General features: G+C 36.0%; 1 protein-coding gene and 1 pseudogene across 1 annotated transcript; both read right to left on the bottom strand.

Moving 5' to 3' along the window:
- Window positions 1–7,681: 7,681 nt before the first annotated feature.
- On the bottom strand, window positions 7,682–9,767 carry LOC138149285 (small ribosomal subunit protein uS14-like). The gene has a single exon (XM_069072295.1). It carries the CDS (start codon window positions 8,970–8,972, stop codon window positions 8,802–8,804), a length of 171 nt encoding a protein of 56 aa, XP_068928396.1. The 5' UTR covers window positions 8,973–9,767; the 3' UTR covers window positions 7,682–8,801.
- Window positions 9,768–16,556: 6,789 nt separating this feature from the next.
- LOC138149284 (triosephosphate isomerase pseudogene) lies at window positions 16,557–18,246 on the bottom strand (annotated as a pseudogene).
- Between the last annotated feature and the right edge of the window lie 8,916 nt (window positions 18,247–27,162).

Here is a 27,162-nt window from a genome sequence, read left to right as displayed (position 1 = left end):
TATTTGTAAATAAGCACATATTTACAAACATATATACTATATACATACATACTATAAACATGCACATTCAGATAGGTATCTATAAAGATATAAAGATGCATAATCGATCTACATATATATTGATTATATATTCATATATGCATATGTATTCATTTATATATGTGTATATACGTGAGGTGTGTGTGTTTGTGTGTATTTTGCTTTTTGTTGAGTCATAGATAACCATAGTTATCTATAGTCATATCAAAATGCTTTAAATCACTATTGATTAGAGAAATGCAAATTAAAACAACTCAGGTACCACCTCATGCCTATAAGATTGATTAATATATATAAAAAGGAAAATGATAAATGTTGTAGAAGATATGGGAAAATTGGTTAACTAATGCATTGTTGGTGTGGCTGTGAACTGATCCAACCATTCTGAATAGCACTTTAGAACTATATCCAAAGGGCTATAAAATAGTCCATACCCTTTGATCCAGTAATGCCACTACTAGGTCTGTGTCCCAAAGAGATCATAAAAAAGGGAAAAGGACCCACATGTACAAAAATATTTACAGCTTTTCTTTTTGTGGTGGGAAAGAATTGGAAATTGAGGGGATGCCTATCAATTGGGAAATGAGTGAGTAAGTTGTGAATGTAATGAAAATAAGTTATGAATGAAATGAAATACTGTGCTATGTGTCAGGTACTCAACTAAGTAGTAAGAATATATTGTTGTGCTATAAGAAATGATGACCAGGCAGGTTTCATAAAAAACCTGGAAAGACGTACATGAATTGATGCTGAGTGAAGTGAGCAGAACCAGGAGAAAATTGTAGACAGTAGCAGCAACATTTTGCAGATGAGCAACTTTGTTAGACTTAGCTCTTCTCAGCAGTGTAATCTAAGACAATTTCAAAAGACTAACGATGGAAAATGCTACCTATATCCAGAGAAAGAATGATGAAGTCTGAAAATAGATTGAAACATACTTTTTTCTCTTTTTTTCTCATTTTTCCCCTTTGTTCTGATTCTTCTTTCACATCATGACTACTGTGAAAAATGTTTAACGTGATTTTATGTGTATAGCCTACATCAGATTGCTTGCTGTTGTAGGGAGTGGGAAGGAAAGGAGGTAGGGAGGAAAAAAGTCCTAATTAAAGTCTTATAAAAGTGAATATTAAAAACTATCATCACATGAAATTGGAAAAAAATAAAGAAATACTATTAAGTAGGGGAAAACCTGCCATTTCTGTTAACTTCCTAATTCTCTTTAATACCAAGATGATCTTTCAAGTGACTCAGGTTCCCAATTTAGCTTCATACTTAAGACTTTCTTCTTGTCCCTTCAACCAATATCTCATCAACTCTTGTTTTATTGATGCAGAAGTAAACCATCAATTTATCTCCTTGTTTTCCCTTTCCCTTTTCCAACTTAACTTTCAAATACTGGATCTCCAAAATCCTGCTCCCAGTACCTGATGAATTTAATTGACTCATACCTGGAGATCTTATCTTATGGCTAAGCACAATTAATTATTGGCTGAGTGCTATACAATTTACTTCACTTAACTATATCTGATAGGTGATCCTAGACAGAAATCTATGTCTTTCCTTCACAGTTTCCATATCCCTACCGTCCATTTACCCAAGCAATTTTACTATATATCTGCTGTCACACAAATTAACATTCTTTCAGCCTGCTTTCCACCTTTTGTTCTGGATATAGTATAAATTATTAGTACCATTGCATTGGAAAGTGAATATACCATGTATTAGTTCATTATTTTTGTGACCCCTCCTAAAATGGAAAGTCCTTTCCCTGGTCATTATTTTCCTATAACTGTCATATTTTTTAAAATAAAAAATGTGGCTATAGGAGGCCAAATTTGAACTCAAGTATTCCTGATTCTAAACCCATCTCTTTACTGCACCACTGGATGCCTTAACTGCTTTATTCACCAACCACTAAGAGCCTGCCTCTGGGCTTGAGACAAAAAGATAAATTCAAAATAGTCCCTGTCATCAAGCAGTTTTTATTTTAATGGCTTATGCCACATACATACAATGCTATAGTTCAAAACTATTCAAAATTTGCCTTAAATAATGTGTTCAGTTTGGCAGCACCAGATATTTGGAGTAACATTGAAGCTAACATATACAATTTGAATAAGTACATTTTAAGAATGAGGTGAACAAGAGAAGGATGAAAAAGATAATGAAGGTGCTACCGAAGATGCCATTTAAGCAATGGGAGAAATAATGGAGATATTTACCATGGAGAAAAATGGATTTAAAGGTGTTACAGCCAACTTCAAATATTTAAGGGATGCCATATGAAGTAGGGATAAACATTCTGCTAGACCTCTAAGAGAATTAGTGGAATAAATGAATAGAAACTTTATGGACACAGATTTAGGCTTGCTCAAAAGGGAAAAATAATTCCCTCCCCACCAATAAAGGTCTCTAAAAGCAGAAAGAGCAAGCATAATTGTGTTACATTCCTTCTCACTATTCAAAAAGAAGTTGGATGACAACTTGTAATGTATATTGTAGAAATTATTTTTTTAGTTAAATATGAATTAGAAGGCCTAAGAGGTCCTTTCCAACTCAGAGGGCCTGTGATTCCGTTATTTTTGCTGGTTGGATAAGCACAGCAAGATTCTTAACTTAGTTGATAATTTAGAGAATTGCACAGCAAAATGTAGGCAAAAATGTATATTTTTATATAAATAGAAGTCAAACACTCTAGATATAGCACTAGTACAATAGTCTATATAAGCCAAAACTGTGTGTGCCTCATACAATACACCAGAAGTATAATATCATCTTTTCTGCGTACCCTCCATCACTAATTTCATACAGAACTCTTGGAATATAGCAATAAAAAGTTTTGAGAATTCTGCGTACCATTTTACAGCCTAGAACACTCTAAAATATAGGGCTATAACATTTTACAACCTTTCTTATTGTAATACCATGTTATTTCTCCCATAATGGTGTTTGCAGCAAAACCTGAAGGAGGAAAGGTTTACTGAGCTATCTTCACTGAAACAGATGAGCATTTCTAATTTTAAATCTTTGGACTTTATGTCCTTTTTGTTGGTTTCATTAATTGGCAATATTTTTACTCCATTACCATCTATTTCCACTATTATAGAAATTAATTCATTGAGTATTCACAAGATGCTAGAAAATTTGATATCAGACAGACTTTATTCCCTGTTTCCTGACATCAAGATAGAAACAGTTTGGGAGATTTTTTTTTTAAAAATATAGACTGATTAAAAAAAGGTAGAGAAATCATAAATTGCTTAAATTATACATTGACCACTTAAATTCCTTACCTGTGGTTCAAAGTGACTCTTTCTGGATAATTTCATGTACTACTTAAATTAAGTCAGTCTGATCAATCTAACTACAGCATGTTTTGTAAACCTCATCTCTCTAGTTACATAATGTCTACAATCGATTCTCTAAAGCTGGTCATTTATTTTGTATGTTCATGTCATATACACTTATCAGAATGCATTTCTACTGTCTTCTACTCCTGCCTAATGCAAAATCTCTGAGACAGAAGGTAATATGGTACAGTGGGTACAAAGCCGACCTGGAAGCCAAGGAGACTTTCTACTGCCCTTAAAACTACATTTCTTGGAAATATTTTCTGGTTCATGTGTTTTATTTCAAATATTCTCTGGTAACAGTTTTAGCCTTGTCCCTCCCCCAGTATAAGCCTAGAATAGATGTCATTTGTTATTAGATAAAGCTTAGGAATTATAGTTCCTTGATTCCATCATCTCCCCTATCCATTTTTAGTTTTAATGTATAGGTTAAAACATGAGAGGTATTAGAGTAAATATAACTATATTGTATATATGCAAATATATTACTAAAGGACACTATTAAATATTTGTGCTATTAAAAATAGCAACACTGAAAAATATTGACTATTAGGCTCTGGATAAGTCATTTACACTCTCGGTGATTTAAGCATTTTTGTAAAAACTTTTAAGTTACAGATATGGCACTGATTTAAACTGGTAGAAAAAACTGCATCCAACTGGGAATTCCCCATTTCAGTGACATTATAAGTCTGGTCCCTATCCTAAGGATTATGGAACTCCTAGTTGTTCTGTATTTGAGTGAGACAAGCAAAAAGTTATTTTTTTTTAAGCTATAGTTTTGGTCTTACCTTATCTTTTTATTCACATTTAGCCTAAACATCATTTGTACCAGAAATACATAACAGAGATTAGTATAAGTATGTTGGTTTAAATTTTATATTTTTCTTCATCTCTTCATCCTCCAGGATATAAACATACACTTTAATTTTATATATATATATATATGTATATATATAGATATGCATGCATATGTACAAATATGCACATTCTACTGGTGGGGTCAAATTATATTATGCTACTGCTTCTTATATAAATTGAATTGCCCAGAAAAATATAAAAATTTCAATCAAACTCATTGGATTTGTGATTTCACCAATATGTCTTTACACATGCACACAAACGTACACACATATGCATGCATATATGTATGTATACACACATATACACACACAACCTAAGAGATAACTTTCCCTGCTGACTCTCTGGTAATTAATATTGAATCAAGCATAAGAGAGGAAGACATGCTTTACATATACATATACATATATATTTACCACTATTATAAATAATAAAATCCAAATGAAAAGAGGAGTCCCTGTAGAGGATGAGATTCTCCAGATCCTTATATGAGTGGATGAACTTGTGCTAATTTGGTCAAGCTACTGAACATTCCAGAACCTCCAAAATGACAACCATAGTGACTCAAAAACATTCAAACTAAGTACTCACCGAGGGAAAAAAAAAGCTAATGGATGAATGATGATTGTTGAATGACTATAACATCATTATTCTACCAGTGTTTCAAAATGTGTGCAAATGATGAACTATCACAATGTCTCAGGAAGCTGAACTGAGGACCATTCAAGGTATTACAGAGAGATGTCTGTTAGAAATAGGGAAATTGTAGCAACTTCAAAATGATGAATTGTGCGAACAAATCAATATAAAAGTTATCATGGAGATGTATAATGAGAAAAGGAAATAGACCAGTGATATATCCAGAGGGAGTGATAAGAAAGTGTGCTGCATTGGCATTCACACAATATCAGGAGCACAGGACACTCTGCATTCAATTGGCTAGTCTCCTTGTGGAAGCTTTTTTTTTCTTTTTGGAAGGATATGAACAAGAGTCATATAATATGAGAAGGCATGGGTGGATTTCAAGTTTTTTAAGGGGTGGGTTTACTATAGTGGTGAGATTAAAAAAATCACAAATCCATTGGAACTCCATTGAAACACTTATATGTTTCTATGTAATTAAAATCAAATAAGACAACACAGGATAATATCTGCCTCCTCTTTCCTCCCATCCTCCATGAGGACAATGTAAGTTTCTTGAAATCAAGGAGTATGTCATTCCTTTTCTAGGTGTGTCTAGAGTCTAACACAACACATTGCACAGGTCAATATTTAATATATGTTTGTTGAATTGAATTGAAAACAAATTGCAAACAGGAAATATTTTAATTACATATATATGTATACACAAATATGTGTGTACATGTGTGCTCATGTTCATTTTTTCTTCCACATTAATAATAGATCCTAGGCACATTATATGTATTCATTACATTGTATAGTAATAAATGCATAGATTATAGTAAATAGCAGACCATGTATTAGAAAATAAGCGAGTTGAGATTTGAAAGTAAGTCTTCTTACACATCCACTCTTTTATGTTGACTTAGAAACTGGAGCATAAGTTAAGTCCAGGAAAGTAGGAAAAGAGCAGGAAATACTTTCACTCATATGCTCATATTCCCACATAATTCCACAATGTCTGGCATATGCTATTCTGTACTGAAATCTTATAAACCTCAAAGCATTGGAAGCCAGTGATAGGGAAGACTTGATTAGGGATAGAACAGTTATGCAGGTACCTGTAATAACTTGGCATTTATGTAGTACATAATTGTTTCTCACAGTCGAGTATTTTAGGTTTCAGAGTAGAATTTGGGGAGATAACTTTATCTGGTAGCAAAGTAGGTCATTGATTTCCCATTAACATGATGAAACACTGAAATATTGGGAAGATAACAATGTTAGATTGCAGGGTCTTGCATTTCTCACTCTTCATAATATCTGACTGTGATTGGTGAAATTAGAGATGGTGTTAGTCATGGTGGATGTAAAGAGGATGTGAGGGAAGACATCATTTAGGGTATATGGAACTTTTTTTGGAGTCAGCAACACATGGGTTAAAATCCCTATTTAAGCACTTACTGGCTATATCATACTGGGGAAGTAACTCCATTTCTTTGCGTCTCCATTTCTTCCTCCCTCCCTTCCTTCCTCCCTCCCTCTCTCCCTCCCTTCCTTCCTTCCTTTCTTTCTTTCTTTCTTTCTTTCTTTCTTTCTTTCTTTCTTTCTTTCTTTCTTTCTTTCTTTCTTTCTTTCTTTCTTTCTTTCGGAAGGTAGGGCAATTGGGGTTGTGACTTACCCAAGGTCACACGGTTAGTGTTTTGTGTGTGTAAGTTTCTGGGGCTGGATTTGAATTCATATCCTCCTGACTCTAGGGCCAGTGCTTTATTCATTGTGCCACCTAGCTGCCCCAATGTCTCAGTTTCCTAATCTGTAAAATGAAGGGATTGGATTTGTTAGTCCCTTACTACTCTTCCAGCTTTAAGTCTATATTTATATGAAGACTGGTGCATGTATGTTTGCACATCACATGTGTCATGATATTGGGTAATGGGTATGTATATAGATAGATGGCTAGCCCAAGGGACACTGGGATTGGAGGACAGAGTTGACAATGACTCCATGAGGGTTCATTGGAAGATATGGAAGTACATCATAGGCTAAAAGTATTTGGGAAACATTGTTCTGGAGGACAGTGATGCAGTATAATCATAAGATCTTACATATAGACCTAAAAACCAGTCCAAAACCCATCTAATACAACCATCCTTGTTTTGCTGATAAGGAAACTGAAGCCATGGCATTTTAAATGACTGGATTAAAAGTCATGCAAATTCCAAGTGTCTGAAGCAAGATTTTAAGGAAGATTCTCTGACTCCAGAACTATTTCTCTTTCCAATGTCTTACTTTGCTCTGCTAAGAAAAGTTTATAATTTAAGTGTGATATGAGCCCTGTGTGCATGAGACAGAAATCCTCTCTTCAACTGATGTCACATAATAATGTTCAAGGCTCAGAATATCCAAAGCAAGAGACAATGTAGCTCAATATAGTTCACCTTCCAATCTTGAAATGTCTCACAGAAGTAGTTACACAGTGTTGACAGATCCTTATGGTATAAAACCCTCAATCTGTAATTAAGTCAAATGGGTTATGAAGTACTTATGCTGGAATCTTTGAGCTATTTACCATGTAGCATACCTCTTTCAAACAAATTACTGCAAATGGATGTTTGTTCTCATCCGTTGCTCAGGGAGAAATGCAATTGAACGTTTTAGTCAGTGCATGTATAAAGGGAGTTAATGGGTGTGTGTGGTGAAAATAGAAATATAGATTCAAGTCTGAGCTATTCACAGTGACTCAAATAGCATTCATAAACCTTGTATGGAGATATTATTCTTAAATTAGTTGCTAAATATGCCATATTTATAAATGACCTTCTGGCCAAATCATTATTAAATTCTAAATAGACTATTTCAGTAAAAAAAAAAAAGCAGTAATCTATACCCACAAGATCCTTAAAAAGACATCTATGGCAACAAAATTTAAAAACTATGGATTTTGTTTTCTTATTTTTTCTTCTCTTTTTTTATAAGGAAAAAATGGAAAAAGCACTTATTATTGGTGAGAAAGGGGAAAAAATGAATGCAGATATACAGTTTCTGAGTTTTGTTGATAGGACACAAACAGATCAGAAATTCAGAGGAACTTCATTTTCTTAAAATGGACTATCTCACAGTTTATACTTCCCTTCTTGCTCCGTAACAAGCAAATTAAAATACTATACTCTATCAGAAAGGGTTCTTTGTACAAAATAAACAATAAGTAGCTTTAATTAGCTGGAACATGTGGAAGCACATGGAGAGGATCCATTAGACTGGAGGGTGGAACTAGAAAGAAAATACTATTATCGTCATTGAGAAAGAATACTGCAGCCATTGCCTTTAATCTTGACAGGGACACCAGCAGGGATATGTTATTAAATGTTTAACAAACAACACTCCGGGGAGAAAAAAAAGGCTTAAATTTAATCTGCACTATTACCATTTTCTCCATCAGTTTCTTATGTCGAGACAATCAACAAAACAATAAATCAATCCCTAATTTGTAGTATTTGTGATTTCCAAGTTATAAATGCCCACTCTGAAAATTTCTTCATTTACTTATGTAAACTGGTCCAAGCTGGCTCAACACATCCTTGGATACCAGCCTCTCTCTTGCTTTGAGAGTAATCTAAGTTTCTAAGCTGCTGTTCCTAAACTGTTACTCCAACTCCCATAGTGATTTTGCTATCAGGAGGGAAACCAACAAACACAAGAGAGAGCAATTTTTGTACATCAATTTAGGACAAGGCTAGTTAGATTACTAAGATGGTTATTTTTTTTTTTATAACTGAGGATGACCTTTTTAAATTATATTTGCAAATTAACATAGCATGTACAACAGGATCGGATCTTTAGGTGGGTAGATCAAATAGTTGTCCAGAATCCAGTGAAATTGTAGTCACTGGTGGTCAGTGTAATCACTGAAGCAAGATCCATAATTATAACTTAGTCCAACTTGATGAAGCCGATGTCTTTTGCATACTGCCAGAAGCACTGGAGGCACATCTTCAGGCCATGCTCGTGTATCAGGCCATGCCGCTTCGAACAGAGGCGGCATGACTGAGATCCCTGGCCGAATTTGCGAGGATAGCTCCAGCAGAGATGCTGGTGACCCATGGCGTCACTTGCAAAGTCCAGAGACAAAAGCTAAGATGGCTATTAGCTTAGGTCAGCATCAGGGTCAGAGCCAATAAATATTTATCTATTTAGTATGGTGCTAGGGACTGTTCTAAATGCAGGGCATAAAAAAGACATACGATAGTCCCTGACCTCAAAAAGCTCAGAACCTAATGGGGGAAGACAACAAAAAGAAGGTAGTGAGGGACAGAGAAGGAAGATAGCACCTGGTATAGAGGTATGAAGAAATACTGCAGCCCCAGCAGGAAGTGATGTAAGGAATATGGTTACAGAGCTTAACTCATCTTGTAGAATTATGAGTTTGGGGAATTATGAACTCAAGGACACTAGTCAGATAGGAAATGATGAAATAAACTTTGTGGGCATATTCATGCCATTGTTTGGGCTTTGAGGGCAAGAGAATGAAACAACAACCACAACTCCATACAAAATGCAAAGTAGATTTAAAAGAGGTTCAAAAATGTTTCACTAGGGGGCAGCTTGGTGGTGCAGTGAGTAAAGCGCTGACCCTGGAGTCAGGAGGACCCAAGTTCAGTTCCGGCCTCAGACATTTAACACACACAAAAACTAGCCGTGTAATCTTGGGCAAGTTACTTAACCCCAATTGCCCTCCAAAAGGCAAAAAAAAAAAAAGAAAAAAAAAACTTTTTCACCATTGGCTTATTTCCAGATTGTATACTATACATTTTATATCATTATCAATTGCTAAAGAAAAGATCTGAATGAGTCTCCTTTGACATTGATAAATATTGTACTTGACATTATAACATCATATTTATGTTACTAGAACAACTCTTAGAAAAATCTCATGACATTTAAATGTAGTTCAATGTTTAGATGGAGACATTTTCAAAACTCTTTTCAGTAATTCTGTCTTGGAATAATATAAACAGGAGATGCATATCACCCATGGAATTCTTTATACAACACAGACCAATTTTATGTTTGACCCTCCCAAGAAGGGAAAAAAAAAATACAATGAGAAAAGAAGCTAGGATTCTGCTTTGGGAAAGAGAAACTTTGATGTTTGAAAGAGACCGCCTTATTTTCTCTCTTTGCTATTTCATAGGACATAAACACAGGTCTTGTCAGCAGTTTCAGGCACCTCCTCCCAAGTCCCAGGCTGTAACGATTTGACTTGGAAAATTATTTGAGCTTTAAACCTATCATAAGGTAAAATTTATCTTAATTACTATTCCTTTTATAAAAATTTTCTGCCTTTACAACCTGCCAAGAATATTTCTCTAATGTATTAATTGACTTCTTTAGAAGGTTAATTGAAAAAGACAGATGATCTCTTCTTTTCTCTTGAAAAAGTGTGCTTTGGACCCCTAAGTGTAAAATAAATAATAAATATTTTACGCCTTCTTGATTTATTAGACTGTGTATTGTTTTGTTTTGTTTTTTTACTTATTTGGAAAGAATTTTCTTCTTTCCTTGTTTTGGTCTTTAAGAAGTATTATTGCCTTCTGCTCCTCTTTGCCTACTATCTAATTAGTTTTGCTGCATTTGAAGCTTTATGTAACTTGTAGAATTTATAGCTATTAGAAGGATTGGGCTTTCTAACCTTACCTATTAAGGTCAGACTAAACTTGTCTGCCCTAGTGGCCAAAATATATAAATCAAAAAGCATTTACTAAGTGCTTACTATGTGCCAAGCATTGTTCTAAACCCTGGAAATATAGACAGATAAGTGAGACAGAAAGTAGTCCTTGCTAGAAAAGAAATCTTATTAAGTTGGATCCACCTTTCAGAGGAAGCAGGAGAAATGAAGTGATGCCTTCCATCTGATCATCTGTGTGCCTCAAATTTCATATTTCAACTGCTTCCCACTTGATCTCCGGCCTTCTTTGGCAGGTGGAGTATTGCCCTCAGTTTAATGATGATCATTCTCATACCTGGTCATACCTTTCACATTTCAGTGATGCTCAAGCCCTGTAAGCCGTCATCCAAACCCATTCTATACCCCACACCTCCTGATTCCTTATTCTTATCTCTCAACACAACTATCCCAAATTTTCACCATCTAGCACTTCCATTGTAATCTATAGAATGCCTGTACCATAGGCTACAAACTACCCTTTATTTTAAGTCATTTCCTCTCCCACTTCTTCCATCTGTTAGTAATTATTGAAATCTGGATCCTCCTAATGACAATCTCCCTGGCTACCCTTTTCATTTCTGACTATACATGTATTTGTTTGTTTTGGCTTACTAAGCAGGAGGTTTAGAATACTTCTGGCTCTCCATTGTCACTTCCAGGTTCTCCCCATACCTTACACTCTTTATATATCAGGTCTTTTCCATAGCAAAATAAGGATAATACTGTTTGGCCATTTACTTATCACTCAGGGTTTTTTTCTAAGGATAATGGAAATTCTGTACACATTATATACTGAAGCTCAGAAAATATGTACCATATGGATTCAAAAGTGTGTTATTGTTTCTCTCAGTAAGCCAAAAAATTTATCTGGGACAGCCCAAGAAAACCATCTATGTTGTCATATGGTAACTACTTTACTGTTTCTATTTCTAATATATTTTTTAATCTGTATATAATTCATGCTACAGGGAAGAGGCAGGTGAAGAGAATGTGCTGATTCACATAGGAATTTAGCCAAGATTCTGCAGCCTCCTCTTTCAAAAAATGCTAATATTTGTTAAAAGCTCTGAGAGGTCAGAACCTAAGTTTTCCATCTCATTGGGATATAGTCTGTCAATCAACCAATAGCCCTTAACAAAGTGTTGTGGGTCTACTTTGGGTCAGAAACTAAAATGCAAGAGGCCACTGCTGTTATTCCTTTCACCTCATGCCTATCAAGGCCCTTTGTTTCCTGAAACCAAATCTGTGAGCTGGACTTTTTGTGTCTCATGCCCTAGAAAAAAGGCTGAATGCTACAGGTGGTAGTTACAATGTTGAATACCCAAAGTCATGAAATAAAAATATCTGTTCCCTAGTATGAAGAGAAAATGGGGATGAATGAGAATATATTTAAGGGAACTAATGGGTGATAACAATTCTAAATGGCATATTTCTGGAGTTGCTTGATTAGGCAAGTCACTTAACCCCATTAGACTCAGTTTCCTTATCTGTGAAATTAGCTGGAGAAGGAAATGACAAACTACTCCAGCATCTTTGCCAACAAAATTCTAAATTGGGTTACAAAGAGTCGGACATGGTTGTAAATAACTGAACAGCAACAACAAAACTAATAAATAACAGAGACTAATGGGACTCCCACTTGATGAGGAAAAACATGTCATATTTCACCCCCCACCCTACCCCCAGAGTACTCTGATATCCTTTAAGAGAATGAGGGTATTTAGTCTCTGTCATTTGCTCAAGCCTTCATTGACTATGTTCACCCAATATAAGGTTGCTAAGCACCCCAGTTTCATCTTAACAGCAAGATTAGATTTTACAAAGGAATATTTACTCTAAAAGTATTGCAAAAGCAAAGAAAAACCTTCCACCACCCTGACACATGGTGGAGGGAGGCATAATCCTTTTACATTATTACCTCAATGTATTAAGAAGGGGATGAAGTTCATGGCTCAGTTTATTTTTTACATGGTGCCACTCCCATCAAAGTTCCAAGTACAAAGCATCTCTTTGGGTCTATATCCTAGCACCCCAGCTTTTCAGGCTTTCCCTGCTGGAAAAACACGATCTAACCTCGAGTTCTTTCTCCAAGATAACCATAGGTCAAGGTCCCAGGTCCAAAGACTATACTGTCTATAGTTAAAATTGAAAAAAGGCAAATGAAACAGACCAAAACTCTAAGTCTGTTTCTTAGGACCAAAAGGGCTAAAAGAAAAGGAGGAAGGTAGTTCTTTATCCTCATCCAGCTTAGTTTAAGATGCCCATACATCAGGTGAAGAGGACCTTCAATCACATCCACAGGTAGAGAAAGGATTATCTTATTGTAATAGTTTTAAAGAGCAGCCTATTCTAGTTAGTTAGCAAATAGATAAAGGTTGCATTCACTCATCTGGAAGGAAAACACAGAATGTCTTCTTCCAGAAGGAAGCCTTTCCATCTCCTATCTTAGGTAACCTATTTATGCAAAAACCTAGTTCTTCAAATTGAATGCCAGAGAGGAGTTGGTTTGTCACAACGATAAGATATCAGCAATTAAACAGGATACTCCCAAGGAAAGCATGGAATTGAGGACAACCTAGAAGTCATGCAAAATGTGAAGACTGAGACTAGAGGAATAAAAAGTTACATTTTTTCTCCATTCAATAATTAGAGAAAATATAGAATGTCCTGACCAATAATTAAGCACAACTGGTATGTATAGAGCTCTTTAAGATGTACAAAGTGCTTTACCTCTGTTGAATTATTTTGTATAACAGAAATCCAAGAAGTGAAAGTATATCTTTGACAAAATAAAAAGCAGCATATATTCTTACATTTTATATCTTTGATCCATCGGCCACAATTTTTCTAAGTATTTTTTTACTTATCTGAAAAATGAGGATAAAACTAATACTAGACTATCTCACAAGGTTTTTGCTAAATCATATTCAGTAGGAAGTATAAAGTGTGTTGTAGTTATTAAACATTATATAAATTTTGATGATCAGTTATTTCATTTGATATTTCAACCATATAATGAATTATTTGCCATTCAGTGATCTAAGTCACAAGTACTTTGATATTCTTATATTTTCCTTTGTACACAGGTCAAGGAGAAACTTAGAACAGTCTCATTTGTAAAACAACTAAAATCCTTCACTTGCTAAATTTCCTCAGGGGTTTACATGAAGATATTAGCAGTAATGCAGCTCTGTGTGGTATCCCAGCATGCTGGAATTGTCCGTTTGCTAGCAAGCCATAGGAGGGATGCCTGATTTGGGGCCTCAAGCTGGTTCTATGTAACTGTCTGCTATTATGGGAGAAGTTAAATGCTAGAGTAGGAAGGCATGTCACAGCATAGACTGAAAAAGTTATATATGGAGTTGAACATTTGCTGATCCATATGTTTTTAATTATGATTTTTATTTTTACAGGGACGGGAAGCCTGGTTTTATAAAGAGTAATCGTGAAGATGGTTTTGATGTGATGTCAAAAAATATCATAATAAAATAAGTCTGAAATATCAAGCATTGCTACTAATGTGTATCATTATTATTATAACATAGGTTCATTTGCCTATGAAATAGTCAGCTACTAATAGTTATTTTCTGTATTAAAAGTGAAGTCATTCCTAGATGGGAGAGGAGAGAGGGTGCTAGCTCTCTTTATGGAAAGGCAAAGTATATACTAGTGCCTACCTGGAACATTTTTTATTTGACTTCAGAGTAAAAGAGAAAATTGTACTGACTATGGAGTCAGACTGACCAGGGTTCAAACTCCTGCCTGTGATACTACTTGTATAATCCTATGTTGTGTAGGTCACAATATTTCTAGGTGAAAGTTTTCTTTGGTTTTATGGAGGGGTGAGAGTGGGGGCATTAGATGGCCTGTGAGTTCTCTTCTAGGTCTAGATTTATGAATACATGATCTTAAAATTTTAGTTAGGAGAGGCAGAAAATACCAGATTTGCAATGGACTTTGGGGATAGCTCAGGTTAACTCTATAATTTTCAAAGTAAAAAAAAAAAAAAAAGATCACAGGATGATAGTTTTTTTAACCTAGAAAAGACTTTAGAGGTCACCAAATCCAGCCCCTTCATTTTTCAAATAAGTTAACTGAGGCCTAGAAAGGTGAAGGGCTTGCGTATGTTCACACACAGTGATTTGGCAGCTGTGAGTAGACAGCTATTCAAGAAACATTTATGGTGAAAGGGGAAAGGACACTTTTAAAGGAAAAGAATTGTCGTCAACAAGCATGTATTAAGTACTCACTATATGCCAGGTACAGTACTAAGCACTGAAAAGACAATACAGGCAGAAAGATAGCACTTGTCCTCAATGAGCTTAATAGAGGAAGAGAGCATATAAAAAAGGACTGAAAAAAGGAGAAGGTACCAATAGGGGAATTTTAGAGACAGTCTAGAGAGTCAGCCTGGTGAAAGATTAAGAAAGATTACTTCTGCTATTAACTAACCAGGGGATCTAATCAAATCCTTTAAGCTCTCTAAGCTATTTTTTCCCTCACCCATATAATGGAGACAGTAAACTTGCCTGATATATTTCACAAGGTTCTTAGAAAAATAAATGATTTTAACAGGAATGATAAATCAATAATCATAAATGCAAAGCATTGTATAAAAAATAAAATCACTGTTAATCAAAATCACTCACAGCACCACCTAGAGTGTGAGGTGAAGAAAGAATATCAGTTGTCTTTTGTAGCAAATCAAGATTATTTATATTATTTCCAGGGTTTATTTCCATCCATCCTGTCCTCATGCCTTTTGTTCTACTTGCCCTCCTTTCACCCTGTCCCTCCTCAAAAGTATTTTGCTTTTGAATGCCCCTTACCACAATCTTCCCTTCCTTCTATCACTTCTGCTTCCTTATACCCTTCCCCTCATACTCTCCTATATGGTAAGATACATTTCTTTACCCAGTTCAGTTGTATGTTATTCCTTCTGAGAAAATTCTGATGACAGCAAGGTTCAGTCACTCTACTTCACCTCCTCCCTCTTCCACTCCACTGTAAAAGCTTTTTCTTGCCTCTTTTATGTGAGATAATTTACCCCATTTTTACCTCTTCCTTTTCCCTTTTCCCAGTACATTCCTTTCTCACCTCTTAATTTTATTTTTTTTTTAGATATCATCCCTTCATATTCAACACTCACCGGTGCCCTCTGTCTATACACTTTACCTCTATCTACTCTAATAATGAGAAAATTCTTAGGAATTATAAGTATTATCTTCCCATGTAGGAAAGCAAACAGTTTAACATTATTAGGTCCTTTATAATTTCCTTTTTCCTGTTTACCACTTTATACTTCTCTTGAGTCTTGTGTTTGAAAATCAAATTTTCTATTCAGCCATGGTCTTTTCATCAAGAATGCTTGAAAGTCCTCTATTTCACTGAGTATCAATTTTTCCCCTGAAGGATTACCCTCAGTTTTGCTGGGTAGGTGATTTTTGGTTGTAATCCTAGCTCCTTTGCCTTCTGAAATATCATACTCCGAGCCCTACAATCCTTTAATACAGTGTAGGCTAAATCTTGTGTTATCCTGACTGTGGCTCCATGATGCTTGGATTGCTTCTTTCTGGATGCTTTCAATATTTTCTCCATGACCTGGGAGCTCTGGAATTTAGTTGTAATATTCCTGGGGGTTTTAATTTTGGGATCTCTTTCAGGAGGTGATCAGAGTATACTTTGAATTTATATTTTACTCTTTGTTTATAGAATATTAGGGTAGATAAGTTTTCCTTGATAATTTCTTGAAAGATGATGCCTAGGGTCTTTGTTTTTGGTCATGGATTTTAGGTAATTAAATTTAAAAATACTTTTCCCTCCTAGATCTATTTTTCCAGGTCAGTTGTTTTTCCAATGAGATTTTCCACAGTCTTCTTCTTTTTTTTTTAATTCCTTTGGTTTTGTTTTATCTTTCTTGATTTCTTATAAAGCCATTAGCTTCTATTTGCTCAAGTCTATTTTTTTTTTTTTTTTTTGTGCTTCCTTCAAATTTCCAGTAAATGGAGAAAGGCCTGGTACATTGGAGGAAGGGCTGAGGAGCTGAGAACTGGGGCACATGATCTACATGGTGGAGGAAGGTGTAGCATGAATTAGACTGTAGGGTGAGGGGAATCATCATCACAATCAAATGGGAGGGGGATGGAGGAGGGGTAAACCAGACTTGTGTGGCCTTGTCCCCGCTCGGCATGTAAGGGAGTCAGAGCACTACATGAAGGGATCAGTTTTTGGATTGGATGATGTCCAGGAATTCAGTCTTAAGGGAAGCTCCACCCACCAGGAAGCCATCCACATCAGGCTGGCAGGCCAGATCCTTACAGTTGACCCCGGTCACAGAGCCTCCATAAATGATCCTGGTAGATTGTGATATGGGTTCTGAGACTTGGGTCTTAAGCCAGCATCGAAGATTCTCATGGACCTCCTGGGCCTGCTGGGGCATAGCTGTCTTGCCAGTACCAATAGCCCAGACTGGTTCATAGGCTAGGATGACTTTGCACCAGTCCTTCATGTTATCGGTAATGGCTTTGGTCTTGTCAAAAACAACTTTCTCAGTGATTCCAGCTTCCCTTTCATCCAGCTTCTCACCAATACAGGCAATCACTCCTAGGCCTTCTGAGAAAGCATGGGCTACCTTCTGCCTAATGAGCTCATCTGACTCCCCAAAGATATGTCTCCTTTCAGAATGTCCTAGGATCACCCAGTTGGCCCCACAGTCCTTAATCATGGCAGGGTTGATCTCCCCATTAAATGCACCCTTAGCGACTTTGTAGCAGTTCTGAGCAGCTACACCAATTTTTGCATCAAATTTCTGATGAACAAAGTCAAGGTAGATAGCAGGGGCTCCACATACCACTTTGTTACTGACGGGTACCTTGGCCCCATTGATCATAGTGATGAGCTCCCCCAGACACTTGTTGTCCCCATTCATCTTCCAATTGCCCCTGATAAAGAACATCCACGATGACATGGCTCATCGGTAATGGCCAGTGAGTCCAGAGGAGATTGAAGGTCAGCAGTAGAGCACAACCACCGCCTCAACCCTCAAGTCTAATTTCTAAGGAATCATTTTCTTCAATGAGCTTTTAAACTCCTTTTCCATTTCTCTAATTCTACTTTTAAGGAAAGTTTTTTTTTTTTCAGAGAATTTTTGTGCCTCTTTTTCCATCTAGCCAGTTCTGCTATTTATGACATTCTTCTTCTCATTCAATTGTTGTATCTCTTTTACCATTTGACCTATTGTGTTTTGTAAAGGTTTTATTTTCTTCAGTACTTTTTTGGTGTCTCCTTTCCCATGCTATTGAGTTGTTTTGCATCACTCTCATCTTTCTTCCCATTTTTCCTCTACCTCTCTTACTTGATTTTCATAATCCTTTTCAAGCTTTTCTATGGCCTGGGACCAATTCAGATTTTTTTTTCTGGGAGGCTTTGGATACAGGAGCTTTGACTTTGTTTTCTTCTTATGAATGTGTGCTTTAATATTTCTTGTCACCACACTAACTTTCTATGGTAAGTATTTTTCTGTTATTTGCTCATTTTCTCAGCGTATTAATTGATTGTTAACTCTTTGCTAAAGTAAGGCTCTGCTTCCAGGGTGCAGGGCACACTTCCCCAAGTTTGAGGGGTCATGTGAAGTTATTTCCAGAGATAATGCTAGGGATCTGAAAGTTTCAAGTTCTTCCAAGATACTATGATCTAAGGAGAGGTGGTTACTATTCTCCTGGACCGTGCTCTGGCCTTTGAGCAACCACAAGGGCTCTTTCTGTCCTAAAAATATGATGAGGGTCCCTGCTCCACCTCTTCTGCAGGCCCTGGTATGCTAGTGCTTTCTTTTGCCCTGGGATTACCACCTAGGACTACAACTCAGATCTGAGCATGAGCAATACAACAAAGTCTTACTCCCAGTGTTGGCAAAGAGACCCCTGTAACCTCCTTTCATATGGATGTGGGCTTTGAACTTTGGGAACAACTACTGCCACTGCTAATTCAGTGGCTCCCAAGGCCTGTTCCTGGTTTGTTGGGGCCCAGTCTGAATGAAATATGTAATATGCTTTGTAAATGTCAAATACATATGAGCTGATACTTCATAATTATAGACATTGCTTATTGGAATTCTCTAGTTATAGGAATCAAATAGCCATATTTCATCAGTTCCTCACTTCAGGCAAGTTTCAAATGAATGTTTACCGACCTTGCTCTCAATTGCTGATAAATATACTTGATCATTTGTAAACATATGCAATTGTATAGCAGTAAAGGACACTTTATACCTGTGCCTGCGCTACTAAATCTTCTTATATCTGGATTAGTTCATATTATTATAATCAAAGCACAGAGTCATGCTTATGTACTCATGATGTAATGTTTATATTTGCAGACATAGAAAATATGCAAAAACATAGATTTTTTTGACTGGAGTATACCATAAGCATTCCTTAATTCCCTCCTCGGAAAGGAAATCTGGCCACCCAGAATCCACTGTATTGTGGCTATGTGGAAAGGGGAAAGAAAGCCAGTTCCTATTTCCCTTAATTCCTTTAATATCTTACCCCCATCCCCTTTCACACACAGCCCTGGTCATCCCAAATCCAACCCAGCAGAACAGAAAAGAAGATCTAGCAGTCTAAACTACTGTGCTCCTCTGACAATGTATTCGTTTACTTTCTACATCATGGATGGACAATGAATTCTCATTACCCAGTCCTTCCAGTGGAAACCTAGAATAATCATACCATTCATTTCTTTGGAACCACAACTTACTTCCCAATGTGGTAAACCAGTCTTACACCCCAAAAGAGCAATAAAATGGCTCATAATTTCGGTGGTAATTGATTGCCACAAGTTATTCAAAGACTTTTCATAGTTCTGGTTAGAACAAGCATTTTTAATGGGGAGTGTATAAATTTATATTATAGGATAGATGATAAAAATATCGTTCTCCATTTATAATAGAAAGAGAGAGAAAGAAGGAAAGAGAGAGAGAAAGAGTGACAATTAAATTTCTATCCAATTGCTTTACTTTATAATCTGTGCATTTTATTTTGTGCATTTAGAGGAATTATTCTATAAAGGAGCTTCACAAAACTGTCAAAGGGTGCATCATACAAATAGTGTTAAGTATCTCTGTTGTTGAGATAGCAAATTTTCTCACTGAACAGAAAACTAATGACAGTTCCTTTGGATAACAGTATCAGGTCTAGACATCTATGATCAAACAGGATAACATATGTTAAACACATAGTTGTGAAGCTAAATCTTATTCTAAGAAACCACCTTATTAATCAGCTGCTCATTTCCCAAATCAGTTTTTACTTTTCTCTTTTGTTTCATTTCCATCAAAGAGTATCAGGGAGGAAAATACAACCTATGTCCCTAAGGTCTACATTTCTGGTACAAAAATTTATAATTTTTGACAATATTTCTTAAATTCCTTATGACAATATCATTTGTGGTCATATGGATAAGCAAAAGTGGGTAATGCTACCCATATCAGTAAGTCCTAATAATCAAGCAGAGCCTCAAATTTCTTTATTAACTCAGCTTAGAATAGTATCAAATCCATAGTTACTAAATCTTACAAGTTACTAAATAGAAGAGGCAAACCAAATCATATGAAGCAGGTCATATATCCGAATGATATAATGACACTGGTAAGTCATATACAGGTGGTTTAAAGTAATGGTCATTTCAGTGAAGATTCTGGCTTCCAGAGTGAAGTGTTAAATATATAGTACTTAGAATGATTGGACATGAATTTGAGGCATCAAGAAGGGTATCATGTAGAAAGCTCGAGCTGTACCATACAAGAAAAGTGAGGTTCAATGAGGTGAAAATGAGAAGGGAGTAGAATATAGCTTTGGAAGATGGACAGTACAAAGGCATGGAGATGAAAGATAGAGTGAACAGAGATAAAGCCTATTTGGACTGGATTACAGAGTATAGACAGAAGGAAAGGATATACAATTACACTTAAGAGAGGATGGAATTAGATTGTGATGACTTTAAAAGCTAATCAGAGGAATATGTGTGTGTATATAATATACACACATTTATATATATGTGTGTGTTCATGTATACACACATATGCATTTCTGTATACATGTGTTTAAGCACACATATAATTTCCCCCTAGAACCAAAAGAGAAATTTACTGAGTAGAGAAGGGATATTATTAGAACTGCGCCTAAGGAAAACAAGTTTAATAACTAGTTGGCAGATGGATGATAATAGGGAGAAACTAGAGAAATGAAGAACAATGAGAAGGCCATACAATAATCGAATTAGTAGATGACAAAGGGCTCTCTGAGTAGGGAGAAAGTGTTATGTGTTGCAGTATTATCAATGCCAAGATTGGAAAACTTATTGGTACTGTGGAGTTATGAACAGTTAGTAGTCAAGGATAATACCAAGATTATTAAATTAGTACAGTAGAAGAATAGTAATATATTCAATAGACATAGAGAAGTTTGGAAAAGGGATTGGTTTGGAGGTCAAGTATCTGGAACATCCAATTTGAAATGTCCAGTAGATAGGTGATGATGATTCAGGCCTAGCCCTCAAAACAGAAACAGGGTTTCTCTCTCTCTTTCTCTAGCTAAATACAGATACATCGGTGACTCCTCCCAGTAGAAATAATTAATCTATGATAGTTAATGAAGTCACCAAGAAAGAGAATCAAGATATAGTAGATGTATGACATAAGACTGAGAAATACTCTTAGTAAGGGGGTGTTATATGAATGATGAGTCCACAAAGGAGATTGAAAAGTCAGACCAATAGGAGAAGAACAAGGAAAGAATAGTTTAAAGAAATTTTTTGAGAAGTATCAAGGGACTTGAGATGGTCAACAATGTCAAATATAGCAGAGATGTCCTGCACTATGAGGACAAAGAGAGGACTACAAGATTTAAAATTAAAACAAAACTATAATTTTTAGGATAGTGTTTTCATTTTCTTCAAAAAAGATATAAAGCAGACTGATCAAATCTCTGAAAAAAACACATTAAGCATGTTAAAAACTTGTAGAAATACTTAAACTACAAACAGATGCCACTTCAAAGAGAAATAGGAAAGATTCATAAAAGGAATACAATTCTGGACTTTCCTAATGTAATCAATATTGATTTACCTTCAGTAGAGCATATGAGAAAAATACAAAAGGAAAACCAAAAGACCCTCTATGTCCTATAACCAAAAGAATGCAACCAAAAATGTTTAACAATTTTTCAAACAAATGGCCGAGCTATGAAGATTTGTTTAGATAAAGACTTCCATAAGTTAAAAAGATTTATTTACTTCCATGTTCTTCATGTTTGAAGAAATCACAATTATATAGTGTTTTGTGGATTACATATCACCTTATTCAAAACACACTGTGAGATAAATAATGTATTGTTAAATCCATGTTAAATATGCAATAACTGATATTGTGACTTTCCTATGGTAACACACCTAATGAAAGTCAAATTTTAAACCTGGATTTTCAGAACCTGAATTCCAGGATATTCTCTTTCATCCTATTTTTACTTATAATATTCTAAGTCTTTCATTCACTCAAGTTACCACCCTCTTTCTACCAATTACTAAATTTAATCTAGAAAAACCAACTGCTATATTTTTTACACCATACAGATCTTCCTCAAGCCTTGACCAATCTCCACTATTCTACAGACATACAATTTTCCAGGTTCCTTAATAAACTTCTTACTGTAGAGTACAAGTTTAGGATGCAAAGCTTATCTTGGAAGGGATTTAAGGCCTTATGAACCCTTAGCATATTAACACAAAGTATTTTTTTCTAGTAATTAGGCAATGTCCTACAAATGACCTTGTAGGTCTCCATGGCACCTCTGTGGCATTTGACATTGGCCACTATTCTTTGATAACCTGTTTTACAGTGAAAGGCAATATGGTACAGTGGAAAAGTGACTTGAATTTGGAATAGAGGAGTAGGTTAAAATCTTTCTCTTTCTCTTCCTTCCAGCCACATTACAAGAACTTTTTTTTAATACTTAGACCCACTAGGTACATATTAATTTTGAACTATATTCTCTTAGTTGTTTGTCAAGTTACTGAGTAATTATTAAAATTTGTACTCTAGATCAAAGTACAAAGTGTTGATAAATCTTCTAAAATGACCTTTATATATGTAAGGGTTATGGTATTTAAAGATCTTCCATGCCCCATTGGACTTGCTGACATAGCAGGAAGGGGCGGAGCAAGAGGAAGCAGAAGGCAAGCTAGAGTTCCTGTGGTGGCTAGCAGTGGTGGCGATGGCTGCGGCGGCAGAAGCAGAGGTAGCGGCAGCGGCAGCGCAAAGCCCTTTTTGAGTCAGCCAGAATTTCTGCTAAGGCCTCCTGCTGAGGACTGCCAGGGGCCGGAGCTGCTGGGAGCACACTTCCTGGACGCTGGGTGGTTGCTGTGAGTGGGGAGAGGAGGACCTTTGCCTGAGGTAGCCTGTTCTGTGTTAAAGGCTTGAGAATGTGGGTGTTTTCTACTTTATCTACCTGTGCCAATTTCATAACTACTCTGAGGGCTTTCACTTTCTGGTTTTGGGACTCAGTCTTTTGGTATTTTAATAAATTTTCTAGCTTATTCCCCCATATAGCAAGCCTGATTTATTTTGTGATGGATAATTATATCAGCATATCTGTAATTTCCATAGGCATTGTGAATATGGCATTGCTGATACAACATACCAACAATAACCTCTAATATCTTAACCTAGGAAAATTAACAAAAATAATTATCATGTGATTTGGCAGTTTGTCTGGTACCCTTGAGATCATTCCACAGAAAGAACCACATATGTCACCTACAGCTCATGTGAAGGTTCCTGGTAAATGATACGTTATTAGATTTTGTGCATGAAATTTTTTTTCTCTTTTTGAAATAAAAATATATTTATACCTTTAGGCTTTATATCACACAAATTTAGCACACTATCTCACCTCTTCTCCCCTCAGACAGTCATCTCTTATAACAAAACTATCAAATAAAAGAGGATAAAAGAGGAAAGAGGGGAAAAATAGTAAGCAAACATATTGATACATTAAAAGAAATCTAACATTACATGTGATGTTTTACACTAGGGGCCACCTCTGTTCAAGTTTTCTCTTTCTTGTTCAGAGTCCACCACATCTGGATGCTTCTGAGCCCAGGAAATGTTGTTGGTCTATCAGATTCATGGTTATCTGAGAATTAAAATTCTACTCTAAAATTTAAAGGAACTTAAAATTTGGGTCTGGAAGAGATCATAGAAATTATGGAGTCCATTTGCTTCATTTCAGAGGTAAGGGAACTTATATTTGGAAAGGTAAACTGAGATTTAGGAAGTTAAGGTATTTGACCAACACAACCTAGTGAGTTGGTAAAAGAGATGGAAATCAAATTCAGATTTCCTGATTTCTAAGTCCAGTGCTCTTCTCTTTGAGACTCTGCATAGTTAAAGCTTATTTCTATCAATAATTTTCAAAATTTGGTAAAATATCTATGCATTCTAGAATATTATCACCCTATACTTTCTCCCCTCCTCTTTGCTCCATTTTACATTCTCCACCTCCATTTTCAATAACCAATCTAAGGAAGATTACCTTTATTTATAGCAGGATAAAAATAAGTAGAGATCAATCAAAAGTAAACTGTCATTTTATTTTCTATTTTCAGAAAGAGTATTATGCAGAAAGACAATACATTCTGTTCAAAATATGATTTTATGTTCTGGCTCAGGTAATATTCCTCTAGAGGAAGATGTGTCTCATTATGTAACAAACACTGTGTTCATTCCTCCAGTGTTCACATGTTTTTTTTTTTTTTTTACATCATCCAACCTGAAGAGGAAGGAAAAATCTAAGTTGGCATATGAAAACTTATAAAATCTGGCTTTTCTCCAAAATCCAGTTCCAATATTATGTTTGAATAGCCTTGTTCACTGACAATTTGTCCACATTTTTAGGAAAATGTAACTCACTGAAAGGAAGGCCAAAACTACCATGATGTATTTAGCTTCCTTCAGTATCTTTCCAATGTGGAGTGAGTGACTGTTTTGTCTTGAGAGTAAGGAAGTGCTTAGTTGCCTTACTCATTCCCTCTGGCTCTGTACAACAAAATCCTAGGGCTGTAGAAATAAGGGCTGAGGAGGACAAACTACTATTTTCCCTTTCTTGAATTGGCTGAGACACCCAGGACTTTTCTTAGTTGCCCCAGGAGAATTGTTAAAGTGCCATTGCAGCTGTGCTACTGGAGCCCTATGAGCATACTAAACTCCAACAATGCCAAAAACCTGGTTTGAGTGGGAAAGAGGAGAATGGTGCTGGACATAGTCCAACAGAATTGCTATTAATTCTACTCTTTTAGGCTTACTCAAGCAATCCACAAACTACCAGACCTATGCACTCCTTTTAGAGGAGATTAGTGCAGCTTAATACCTGGCTGTTTTAACTAGAACATCCCTCTAGCTTTGCTCCATCCTGCCCTTTGCTCCCACCATTGGAAGTACACATATAGGCCTGTGGGTGAGGGAACTGGGCTCCTTGTTTCAGCTGCTCCAACTTTGCTTAAGGATTGCATCAATCCAGTTCTTTATCCCATCCCACATAGGCAGAATAGGCTACCATCATCTACACAGAGAAAATCCTTCCGACAGTTTTCAGATTATTTTCTAGACTTTTTAAGGTTATCTGAGAATGACATATTCAGAAGAGAAAGAGAGAAATTTAACAGACAGGACAGTGATTTCCCAAAACTTGGGCTGGCACAGAGATATTGCAAAAAGTCTTTGACTTTTAATACATATGTATATATGTGCATATGTATACATTATGTATATGTCTGTATATCTTTATATAGATAGATATATAAAGGTATATACACACACATATCCTGCATATAAGTATGTGTATGCATGTATATGTATATGTATATATGTACATATCTGTGTATGTATGTGCTGATACATACATACACATATAAAACCATGAATAATCAACTCACTTCAATATATTTTCTTTTATCAAGATTTTATCAAGCATTCATTAAATACCAGGCACTATGCTAAGCCCTGATAATATAAAGTTTAAAATAAATCAGTTACCACCTTATAATTTTGTATTCTTTTAGGGGTATACAAAATGTATAGAGATATGTAAATATAAAATATATATGAAATAAATAGGAAAGGGAATAAGAACTTATATAGTGCCTACTATGTGCCACACATTATGCTAAATGTTTTTTTTTCTTAATTTCCTCACTTGAATCTTACAAAAACCCTGTGAAACAGGAAGAGGTTAGGTGACTTGCCCAGGATCAAATAGTAAATGTCTGAAGTTGCAGCAGCAAGAACCTCAACATACCCATGGTGGCTGCCAACATGGGTTCTTAGATCTGCTTTTCTAAAGGAAAGCAACTCAAAATGGATTAACAATCTTGCTTTAATTGATCAAATATATCATTTACCTAATTCAGGGGAAAAAGTAAGCACCCCAAACTTCAGAGTATGCAAACAGTAGTTACAAGAAGACAGAGAAACATTTCAAGCAGACAGGCCTCCAACTGTCTGACCATTACATACATCCATACCTGGTCACAGTTACCTGAGAGGGAAGTATCAATGTCTGAGTTTTCAAAGTTGGGGTGGCTCTCAATGGCTGCCCAGAGTCTTGTCTGGTCAAATCACACAACCTTTCTCAAAGTGACCTTCAAAACAATGCCTCACATCAGGGATTACATAGCCTTCTCCTGGCTCAGAGAATGTAATAACCCTCTTAGTGCACTGCCAAATCACAAGGTAGCTTCTGAAAAACAAGCCTCCCGCCACCATCTCCAGGTGCACTTAAGCCTATCAAAGGGTCTAGGCACAGGGAAGATATTAAATTCCCATTCCCGTTACAGAAGTCACATTGGAACTCAGGTCCTCTTTAGTCCAGGACTGAAGCTATGTCCACTGCACTACCTAGTTGCTTCATCTTGGAGTGGGAAAAACAGGTGACAACTAAGCAATCTGGAAAGGGTGCTGGTAGAAGGCAACTTTTGAACTGCTTCTTGGAGGACTACAGGGGATATGAAAAAGAGAGGTGATGAGGGAGTGTTCCAGTAATAGGGAATACATTATGCAAAGAAAAATTACATCATAGATGGACTTTGATTTACAGGCAAAAAAAAAATAACCTGGTTTGACTGGAACATCTAGTATGAAATAAGTGTGTAATCATCCTGGAAATATAGACTCCAGGCAGAATTTGAAAGGCTGTAAATGTCAAACAGAGCAATGATAATCATGGAAATTAACCTATGCGATCTAATTATCTCTCCAAGATAGTGTTAGGGGAAGAGAAGAGAAGAAAATAGAAGGGAAGGGAGAGGAGAAAACAGAAGAGAAAGAAGAGAGAAGAGCAGAGAAAAGAAGAAAAGGGAAAGGAAGGGATGGGATGAGGAAGGCACAAGATAGACCACTAAGGGGAAGGAGGTGCAACCACCTAGAAGAATTGAATGATAAAGTGAAATTTGAAAAAAAATGCCCTATGAGAGAGAGAGAAACAGAGAGAGAGAGAGAGAGAGAGAGAGAGAGAG

This window comes from Petaurus breviceps, unplaced genomic scaffold (genome assembly GCF_028583685.1).
Source record: "Petaurus breviceps papuanus isolate PSGF00001 unplaced genomic scaffold, PetGlider_PUasm1.0 90845, whole genome shotgun sequence".
Taxonomy (NCBI): domain Eukaryota; kingdom Metazoa; phylum Chordata; class Mammalia; order Diprotodontia; family Petauridae; genus Petaurus; species Petaurus breviceps.
Note: the sequence above shows the minus strand (reverse complement) of the source record. Positions and strands in the feature narration are given on the sequence as shown.

What these genes read in the sequence shown, in the direction of transcription:
- LOC138149285 (XM_069072295.1), bottom strand. Translation starts at nt 8,972, where the DNA reads ATGGGTCACCAGCATCTCTGCTGGAGCTATCCTCGCAAATTCGGCCAG.